At 28.4% G+C, this 11733-nt stretch overlaps 2 protein-coding genes across 2 annotated transcripts in view; one reads left to right on the forward strand and one right to left on the reverse strand.

The window, feature by feature from the left end:
• Positions 1–3540: 3540 nt before the first annotated feature.
• On the forward strand, positions 3541–7796 carry LOC108685140 (sodium-independent sulfate anion transporter-like). The gene is made up of 10 exons (XM_018189801.1): positions 3541–3606; positions 4057–4265; positions 4371–4525; positions 5053–5350; positions 5424–5736; positions 6189–6350; positions 6499–6639; positions 7020–7165; positions 7264–7416; positions 7572–7796. Exons 2-10 carry the CDS (start codon positions 4131–4133, stop codon positions 7794–7796), a joined length of 1728 nt encoding a protein of 575 aa, XP_018045290.1. The 5' UTR covers positions 3541–3606; positions 4057–4130.
• A 1289-nt stretch (positions 7797–9085) lies between these two features.
• LOC108685120 (putative uncharacterized protein DDB_G0282133) overlaps positions 9086–11733 on the reverse strand; it is a 5054-nt gene continuing 2406 nt past the window's right edge. Inside the window, exon 4 of the mRNA XM_018189774.1 lies at positions 9086–11691. Coding sequence (XP_018045263.1) covers positions 9149–11691 — 2543 coding nt within the window. The 3' untranslated portion in view covers positions 9086–9148. The remainder of the gene's footprint in view (positions 11692–11733) is intronic.

Here is an 11733-nt window from a genome sequence, read left to right on the forward strand (position 1 = left end):
CATTTGAGGAAGATTATCAAATGTTGATTCAAATATTCAATGTTCAATTTAATCGCTGTATATTATTTTATTTAGCGTGATGCTTTTGAAGAAATTAAACAATTATAAAGTTATATCTAACTATCTAATATTATCCGCAAAATCTTTACTTTTATTCATTATTTTTTTATATCTTTTCGAATTATATTAGATCTGTTCGATATCTATATGCTAAAGTAATAAAGATAATTAAGTTAACTAAAAGATATTTTATTTCAAAAATAAAAAAATACTATTTCGCCAAAATTTAGCATTAAAACGAATCACATTATAACAATCATTATATAATAATTTCATACTCAGCATATAAATATATTATGTTTTTCTTTTTATGTTTTATTGATTTTTAATGTATATATTATAACGTTCCATTATAACGTTATAATTGCGTTCTATTTTACATGAATATGTTCTAAAAAAACAATTTGTAATACAAATGTATTTTTATGTGATAATACATATTTATTAATAATTGATCTTATTTCTTTTTCACATCCGCATGACGTAATAAGAATGACAAGGACACTTGTTAAAACTAAACTTAGTTTATCGTATGATCATCATGGTCACATGTAGTACATAAGTTACGTATTCGTGCGCAATGAACTATGAATTCGCTAAACATTACAGGTAACAAGTCGAATTGCTATAATTGGTGGAAACAGACAAGGACACGTTTTTATGTGTAATTTCCCAGTATAACTGGATACTAAATTACGATGTAGGAATCAAAGCGTATATTTCTAACATCACACAAATATATGAAGAAATATATTGAATATCATTATTTAAACGTAATATAATATATATTTATGTAGAATTATCGTTTGAAATCAATGTATACTTTTAATTATTTATATTTAATGTAATTATCAAACATTTGTAATTCAATTTTTATTATTAATAATTTTTTTTTATTTAACTTTTATTGTTATTGTGATGAAAATCTAATAAATCATTAAAATAAAATTCTTTCAATAAAATTCTTTCATTATTTTTTATTATTTTTTTTTTAATACTATGCAGAAAAACATTAAAAATATAAGAAAAATGTAATGAGATTTTCAAACGCACGTAACGATTTTTTGTAAATCTTATATGAATCTTATATGAATTTTTTTATAAATCTTATATATAAAAATTAAGGAAAAAGTATTATTTAAATATTTTTGTATCAGTGCATTTGTCAGAATGTGTTCTAATGTGTTCCATATGTTGTGCCAGTATGCATACATCGTCCCCATGAATTACGTGCATTACATTTCCAGTACATATTTACACGCCACGAATTTAAACGACAAGTTTGAACTAAAACTTATACTATATATCAAACAAGAAATACTTCATTTCATATTCATACACACAAACACACACGCATACACATATGTATAATCATGCTATTCGAACTTCTTTTTATCATAAAAAGCATCATAAAAAGCATTTTTCCGATATTTAGAGTCATATTCAAGCAATAAAAATTCGCAAAAATATTTTTCGCTTTATCCATATATCGTATATTATATCGCCAATTGATCAATCAATCGACTTTGACTCTACAATCCTTGGCCTGTTCTAAGGATGAATCTTTATAAACATTTGCAACAATAATTATTTCAAATTCTGTGTTTGTCAGTCATGCAGTGCACACCTAACCAATCTTAAACCTAGGCATCCAGAGAAGCACTTTACATAGATTATGAATTAAAAATCTGCATGTAGGATGAGAATCAGAAATCGAATTAAAAATTTATCAATTGTCAATCACTCTTTCTTAGATCTCCGCGGATTCCCTTACATAGAATCACATGATGTTCCATATATTGATAATTATTTTCAAAGTCTTTCTGAGAATATAAAAACTGATATTGTATAAATAGATAAACTAATGTATACAGCCGCTCCTATCTAATAACATCCTTCAATATACTTTATCTTATACTTCGTTGTTAGTACTTTATTGTTAACAATGGCGCAATTATTTATGAATTTTAATAGATATATTAAAATTCATATAAAATGTACAAAATAAACATATAATTAATAAACTAAATATTAAGGCTCAATTGAGATAAATCATTACAATCAAATAATGCCGATTAGAGCCAACACAGAATATCAAAATCTCGCATTAGTGAACACAGAAACCACATCTGGAATACCAAACAGCGATCGGTTATTATAGAACATCGATTAGAGTATCTTCATGATTGGGACGACATACGCATTTTAGATGAAAAAAAAATACTGAATAAGAAATTTATCTTAGATTTTTATCAAACAAATTAGATTAATGGATTAAATAAATTAAATTTACAGAACAATATTGAATTATTGGATAAAGCATATGATGGCTAATTGTATTTAGATGACGGCTTCCCTTAATGTTTTTTATAATTTATATGTTTGTACTGAATCTTTTCTCGTCAGATGAGATTCGACGCAGCTTAAGAACAGTTTGACGATTATGCAAGTTATGGAAAAATTTTATTTATATTTTATTATATAACGATTCGATAAATTATTGTATAATATATCAGGAAGGCAACAACATTGTCACTACGTCTAGTTGATCGATTTCATTAACATTTTATATGAGGATTTATTATTATTGATAAGAATTCAAAATTGGATCGAAATGTTTGCGGTTGAAATTATTTTGAATAAACCAAACTTCACATTGATATCTTGTGTTAGCTCTTATCGGCATTATTTGATTATACTAAATTATGTCAACATAAACATATATAAAAAATAATTTATTTCACGAAAAACATAAACAGTATTATGAATACGCTACGTATTTGTTATCGAAAGCAGCGAGTGTGGTATATATTAAAGGATATGGAATTAAAGGATTATAATTATATTTGCCTTGAGATTTGCCATCAAAGAATCCAAAAGACTCATTAGATAAGGTACTATGAAAAAGACATCCATTCAATTTGAATAAATTGGCGATCTAAGCCTGATCTCCGGTGATGATGTCATACGAAGGAAGGATCGAGTAAACGCATGCGTTAACACGTGAACACCGTGTGGACCGCGACCAAGCGAAGAGGCAAAAAGGTGCTTGCAGTATGTGAAAAACGGTTGTATAAGAACTGGTGTGACGGACAGATTGCAATTGTAATAATATATGAATTAACAACATACATTTGCGATCAAAAAAGATTTTTTCTTCGAAAAAAAAAAAAAGAACGTTCATTAATTTTACTCTGAAAAAACAGTGGTACTCTCTTCGTATTCTCTTTTAATAAACTATAACTATAAGCTACTAATAAGAGAAGCTATGTCTGGACTTTCGTGATAATTGTGTATAATTATTGTGTAGAAAACGTGTTGTAACTTTTGCATAATTATGATAAGCTATTTATGTCGTATTCTGACTATCTCATTGTCACAATAAGTATTTGAGCGAATACGCAGAGAAAAAAATGTGAATCCTAAAGTTCTATATTTGAGTTACAAGTCTGTGATGTGATTAACACATGACACATTAAACGATTCGATATGAATCAAAGCAATGGATTCCCGCAATTATAACGGAAGACACAAACATAATGTTACGTGAGTCGTGATTGTTATCGGATGATATGTCACTTAATGTATATGTCGCTTGCATACAAATATACAAATTGAATATTTTCTTTTTATCGAAACCAAGTAAAATATATCTAATATTTTATATCACAAGACGTTATAAATTTTAATTTATTCGATAAAATTAAATTTTCATTTACAATTAATTTTAAACACAATTTTAAATAAATAAAAAACTAAAGTACATAAATCCGATTAATAATAAGAAGTATTAAATATGCAAACCTTAATTATTTTTTTAATAAAAATTTCATTTTTAAAGATTTAAAAAAGAAAAAGAAATAGATAAGAATCTGAAAAAAATCGAATTTTTTAAAGATATGTTAAACTTTCACTTATAAAAATTTCTTTATTTCAATAAAAATATATTTGATATATCATTCTGACATAATTTCATACTACCTATTGCCTTTCCAGATTTCTTATCTTTGCTGCAATTCTCTTATTAGGACGTTGAAAAGAATAATAAAAAGTATAATTGATAAATAACGATGACCAGTCTTAATTTTAAAGGAATAATTAAAAAAAGAATTCCTATTTTAAAATGGCTACCGCAGTATAAACTAAAGGATGCATTAGGCGATCTTGTTGCGGGTCTCACCGTAGGATTAACCTTGATACCTCAAGTACATAATATGCGATATATGTCTGTTTAATTGTCTGAAGTTATTCAGTGGTTATTCAATAAAAAAAAAACGGTACTAAAAAAAACGTGATACTTGCAATTACAGGCGATAGCTTATGCAGGTTTAGCAGGTTTGGAGCCGCAATACGGGCTTTATAGTGCGTTCGCGGGAAGTTTCGTCTATATTTTTTTCGGCACATGTCGAGAAGTCAATATCGGTCCTACAGCACTTATATCTTTACTGACTTGGACATATGCGAGGTACGTTAAAGCTTCTAAAAATAACAGCAAATATATCTCTTAAATTTCTGGATTTTTGCACAATTCTACACTTGAGTATCAATTCTTGCTTTAATCTTTTAATTATATAATAAATTTTTCCATCTATTTATTATTAGACAAATGTGTAGTTTTTAGATTTTAAATGTTGTTTGCAGTTGCTATGATTTTTTTTTATATAAAGTATAAATTTTATAGTACTAGGAACAGTATACCAATTTTAAGATAATTGGCCGGAAGTTGTATTTAATCAGCAAATCTTGCTTGTATTGAAGACGTCGTTATGTGCATGAGCGACATAATAATGTTCTCGCTTGAAGTTTCATCCGGTCGTGTGATGAAAGAGAGTGCTAATCAAATGAGATCACTTGAGTAGTAACGTAATTGAATTGTTAAAAGCACTTTTCATAAGCCACATTGACATTGTCTCTTGAGAAAATGTCGTTTGCGTCAAGACTGTATAATATAAAAGTGCACTTACATTCCAAGTTTGATAATTTTTTTTTCAGTGGAATTCCCGAGTATGCAGCCTTGCTTTGCTTTCTGTCTGGATGCATCACAATATTACTTGGCATTTTACGCTTAGGATTTTTAGTCGAATTCATATCGATACCGGTAGTGTCCGGATTTACATCAGCTGCAAGCGTCATCATCGCTTGCAGTCAAATAAAAAATTTGCTAGGTTTGAATATTCACGGTGAAAAATTCGTCGAAATTTTGATGGAGTTAATACATAACGTGGCTGACACGAAAATACCGGATTTGATTTTATCATGCTGTTGTATCCTAATTTTACTGATTTTAAAGGTATACCGGTATAGAACTTATTTGAAGCACAAACAGGCTACGATCACGAGATGTATCGGTTTATGTTTTTCAGTATTTGAAAGATAAAAAAGTCGCTAGTACCACGCTAAAAAGAATCCTCTGGACGATTGGTACAGCTAGGAATGCTCTCGTGGTTGTCCTTTGCGCAGTTACATCTTATATTTTTGAAATGAACGGCGGAACACCGTATATCCTTACGGGTCACATCGATGCCGGTCTCCCAATTGTTAAACCACCTCCGTTTTCGAGAACAATTGGCAATCAAACTGAAAATTTTATCGATATGACGAAGAATTTAAAGTTTGGCATCTTGATTGTGCCACTCATCTCTATCATTGGAAACGTCGCCATCGCAAAAGCATTTTGTATAACATTTTTGATACATATTACATATATTATATAAAATCATTTCACAAAAACGCGATTTTATTTCTTTATTGATGAAAATAAAAATCGAAAGAGTAAAATTTTAATCCGTTTGTAATCATATGAAATAAGACTTCTTTTCTTTCGTTTTGTTACCATATGACATACATTAGATGCGCGGTCATCTGTTCGCGCATTATTAATCAATGTGAATATATACGTATATATATATATATATATATATATATACGTATATGCGCTCTCGTGATAAGAGACTAGAAAAATTGTGCCTATATATGTATTACGTTAACGATGCAAATGAGTTAATCGATTTTATATCATTTGACTTCATTGTCTTCGGATATGCCAAGTCGTGTGTAATATATGTATTCTATCAAGTTATTTATATATATAAGCATTTTCTTGAATATTTCTTTCATTGTTTTTAAAGCACAAGGCATGCCTTTAGACGCTACGCAGGAAATGCTGACTCTCGGACTATGTAACGTGATTGGTTCATTCTTTCAGTCAATGCCTGTTACAGGATCTTTCTCGAGAAGCGCAGTTAATAACGCTTCTGGTGTTAGGACACCTTTAGGTGGCTTCTACACGGGTGAATTTTAATGACATTAAATAGCACATTCTTATTAACAATTAAACTAAAATAAATTAAGCATTATTCCCTTATGGGAAGAATAATGTACAAATCTCTTTAAAAAAAAAAAAGGAAAAATATTAATGAAAATGATAAATAATTTCAGGTATTCTAGTCATACTTGCGCTAAGTTTATTGATACCATATTTTTATTATATCCCAAAGGCGACACTGAGCGCTGTTATAATTAGCGCGGTGATATTTATGATAGAAATTGATATAATAATTCCAATCTGGAAATGCAATAGTGAGTGAATATATATTCAAAACAATTAATCTAGACTAACATAGATTTTCTTTATTAGATACGCATCTCTATTAGAAAAATAATGCTTGTTAGATTATATCAGGCTTATGATTCATTAGCAGAACATCAGTTTAATTGCGGGTGCAGTTAATATTTGTTAATATTAATCCACAATGTTCTGTTCGAATTTATTGTTAAACTGTTGAAGGGAGAAAGAGAGAGCATGCTACTAACATTTTGTTCATTGTGATAATTGAATAAAAAATTTATGCTAATGAAATTAGCACAAATAAAATATTAGGTGTAACGTTAGATGTAATGGGAAAAACGCCACGAACTTCGCCACTTTTTCCCACACCTAATATTATTTTTCTTTATAGAACGTGATTTAATACCGGCATCTATTACATTCCTTGCCTGTTTATTTGTTGGAGTTGAGATGGGAATTTTGATAGGTACGATATTAGATCTGGCGATATTAATATATCTCAATGCGCGACCAACAATAAATATTGAACACAGAAACGTAAGAAAATTAAACTGTGTCTCTGGATTTAGATATATTTATTAAGAAAAATTCTTTATGTTAAGAATTATAAAGGATTAAAAATTTTTTTTCTGCAGATCTCAACAACAGACTACTTCTTAGTTCGTCCTACCGCTGGAATTTTATTCCCTGCAGTAGATTATTTGAGAATGTATCTAACGAAGAATTCCGGTATGAATGTCGTATTAGATTGTGAACATATCGACAAAATAGACTTCACTGCCGCACAGGTTTTGAAACAGTCATTTATAAAATATATAAAAAAAAAAAACATTTTAAGAATATAATTTATAATTAATACAACGCAAAATTAAAAATTAATCTATAAATATTTGTATATCTTACTCTTAAAATATTTATTAATCCATTGATATATTATTTTTAGGGTCTTAATATGACGATAAATGACTTCAGGAAAAACAACTGCCAATTAATAATGCTACGACCAAATCCTGACATTTTATCGAGTATACAATCGTTGTCTGACAAACAAATCTTGACAGCGAGAAACGAAATCGATTTAATTGCCATTTTAGGAAAGCCTAAACGCGTGATTCTGAATGACATGGTCATTTCTGACACAAATGAACGGGCCTCTACATGGCTGTGATATATTATATATATATATATTTAACACGTCATGTTAAATGTATAAAATATAAAACATAAATATATACTCGTATATAAAACAAATCACGTAATTTAATTTGTATATACTATGTCACAATCAATATTAACTCAATTAAATGATATACTTACTGTAATTTGCTATACGTAAATGTATATATTGACTAGTAAGTCACATATACATTTACTAAAGTTAACATTTTGATTGTGACATATCATCAAATATACATAATGAGACTTTTGTATATTTAAGCTGATATATTTGTCTTTCTTCATTACAAATGTTAATAATAAAGTTAAGAAGAGTAAAAAAATTTAATTAAATATTTATATACACATTCAGATAAAAGAAAGCAAAAATAACAAATAAATATTTGTTATTTTTGCTTTCTTTTATCTGAATGTGTATATAAATATTTAATTAAATTTTTTTATGAATACCTGTGTGCATTCATTTTCAGACTTTTCATTGTGATAGACTATGAATTTAACATGTATAAAAAAAAAAAAAAAAAAAAAAAAAGAGGTTTATTAAGGAATTATAAACAATGTAATATATAAATTAAGCAATGTAGAAATATCAAAACATATTGTATTTATTTCATAAAACGAGTCCAGAAAAAATAAACTATATCATCTTTGTTAACAATACAGTTTAAACACAAAAGTAAGATAGAAAAATAAAGTAAAGCAGAATATATATTTTTCTGAAATATTTCATCTTAAAATTATAAGAAATCAAACATACGAAAAATCTTACATGCTAAATATTTGTTGAACATTTCTCGTAATTGATGTTTCGAACAATTTTTACATATCTAGCGATTCATAACATCTGTGAAAACTTACGGATTTAAACAGAACTTTATATATTTATGAACATAGTATATCATATTTAAGTGAATCTTTAGATGCAAGAAGAGCATCATTTTGAGTTCGATAATTACAATATGATATGAATCTAAACTTAATAATACACTTATAGTTTTCTTAACATCTGGTATAATGTATATTATAGGAATTTTCTATCTTAATATTATAACTGCTTGTTATATAAAAACATATTCTTTTAAACATCAAAAATAGAAAACGAGATAGTAAATTATGATTTGCAGTAGATCATAGTAAATGCATAGTAAATATACTTACAATCTCATTGAACAATTCGGAAAAATTTGCTTGCTGCTGATTCTCTTTCTAAGATTTATAAGAGGTAGAATATTTTAAATTGTAAAGTAAATTATTTTAAAATAAATTTTTTTGCATGAAGAATATATATGTATATTTTAATGTATATTTTATACTATAGCTCAAACTCTTGATCTAGATCTATTTTTATGTTTTTTTAGTTTTATATGTACCACGGCCAATACTAACAGGATATGTATATTCAGTCGGAAAATCTTGAAAAGTTGTATTTCTGCGAAAATTGCCATTATACCTTGATAAAGAGGATGGCGGACGATATCCTGAGTTTGATCTCATCTTGAACTCTGGTTTAAATACTCGTGTCGCAAATTGATCACTTTGATTTGAAAAATTTACATTGCTTGTTACAAATTCTTTCGGAGATATTATTGGAGGAGTGTCTTCTGATGCATTATCATCACAAATAAAATCTTGTACCTGACCTTTCGGATTTTTCATATAATTTGTCATGTTTTGCTTATAATATTTCTGATTTGGACAATATGATGTGTTGCATTGATTTATAGCAGGCATGAAATTCATACCTTGTTGTGATTTTGAATATGAAACTGATGTTACATATTGAGGAACATCACAAATTGTTCGACAATTGTCTTGATGTTTCTTGTAATAATAATTGGATTTCATCGGAACATTATCGACAGAGTTTCTTGCTTGTACAGCGCACGTGTTTGTATCATGATATGTATCTCTAGCATAATTATTCATTTGCATATAAGGATTATGTTTATGTTGCTGATCAAGTACAGAGCTGTTAAAATTATTTGACTGATTATGATGAGGAAATGTATAATTCGTGCATGGAGAATTATACACAACGGGCACTGAATACTGTAATTGTGAATTCCATGTTTGCATATATGGAGATGGTGCATAAATTACTGGATGTGATACATAATCCATTGTATTATTAAAATCATCAGGACTAAAAGCTGCAGAATTGTAAATGTGCATCATTGTAGGTTGCGTCGCAACGTATGGATGTTCAATGTGATAACTGTCTTGTATCGAGGAATTCCATCTGGATTGGTTAGTCTGACATGACGACACAGAATGGCCAGGAAAATCAGAAGCCATAACAGGTCTCTGCTGTACGTTCGGTCCATATCTATACAGTACATTTGAATTTTCTCTATTCATCGTGGTTTCGAGCGTAGATGTACCGGTGACCCTGTCATCGTTTGATATTTGTGTTTTGCTATAGGGTGGTGCGTTGAAAGTATTTGGAATCTGCGACAATCTCATCGCATCATTAACTGAAAAATGTTGATCATAAAATTTGCTACTATTTAGTTCCCATGACGACTGTCCTCTTAAATTTCCTGTTTGAGTAAAAGTTTGTTGTGTATTAAAATGCATATTTTGAATAGACTGTTGTAAACTCATAATTGCTGCGCCTCTCTGCATAGCATTGTCAGGGGATTGATTCCAAGTAATTTGACTGTTTTCTAATTGATTTACATCATTCACGCGTTGCATATTTTCTACCTTTGATGAATACTGATGTATGGCATTGGTTTGTGAGTCTGTAGCACATTTATCAGAAGCTAAATTAGACGAGTGCTTAAATGGTTTGATATCTTCTTTATTCGTTTCTCTATGTTGCTGGACAACATCAACTTTACAGATATTCATTTTTTCACAATACTGTTCTGATATTGTGGTCTGGTCTTGATTCTTGTTTCTTATATTCATATTTTCTTTACTTTGTATTAAGTGTGTCTCCACTTTTATAGATTTTGTATCATTTTTATCGTTAGACAATAATGTATCTACTTCATGTACATTTGTTGATTTTACATTTGGTTGAATTATTTCTTCCTTTTGCGTTGTGCAACTTTCCAAATTGTTTGTGTCAAGTTTTTCAGTTCCTGTATTTGATTTTGTAAATACATTAGTAGGTGTAAGCTCTTTTTTCATAACTTTATGTTCGGCACTGTCATTACGATTCCTATTAAATTTTGAATTATTATATGCATATGATGAATTTCTTCCATACATTGGAATTTGTCCTGTTCTCGGAACATTTTGCACTGGCTTGGAAAATGTTGAATTTTTATATTGCGTAACAAATGTAGTATTTTTTCTAAAATCATTGCGATTTGCTTTTTGATCGCTATGAAAATTTTGTTCATTAACAATTTTTTCATTCTTTCTTTCAGATTCATTTAATGGCGAATTAAGATTTCCTGATACATATGTTGATTTCTCAATTTTATTTTTATCATCAGAAAAGTTAGATGTAGATGCATTCTTTTTAAAAGGCTCTTGACCTCTTAATTTTGATGGAAATTGTTTTGTTTGTTTTGGTAAAGTTTTATCTTTGTTTAAATTTTTACTTTGACATACTATATCAGTTGTCTCAAAATCTGTTTTCACTGAGTTTGACTTTTTTATTTCCTTTTCTGTTCCATTTCTTGAAACATTGCGCTGTTTTACAAATTCTTGTTTCCTTATGCATGCAGTATTTTTTGCTTTATGCTTATTATTAAAATGATCCCTTCCATTTTTATCAGTAATATTCAGTAATTTTGAATTAGAAATTGCTCTCTTAGAATCGCTACTATTAGGATTGTGTGTGGAAGGTTTTTCATTGTCTTTAATTAAATTTGTATTACTTCCAGTCTTAACACTTGTTTTTGTAATATTATTTTTTACATGTTCATCTAAAAAATGGAATAGTTTATATATGTATATGTATATATATATAT

The sequence above is a fragment of the Atta colombica genome, unplaced genomic scaffold (assembly GCF_001594045.1).
Source record: "Atta colombica isolate Treedump-2 unplaced genomic scaffold, Acol1.0 scaffold146, whole genome shotgun sequence".
Taxonomy (NCBI): Eukaryota; Metazoa; Arthropoda; class Insecta; order Hymenoptera; family Formicidae; genus Atta; species Atta colombica.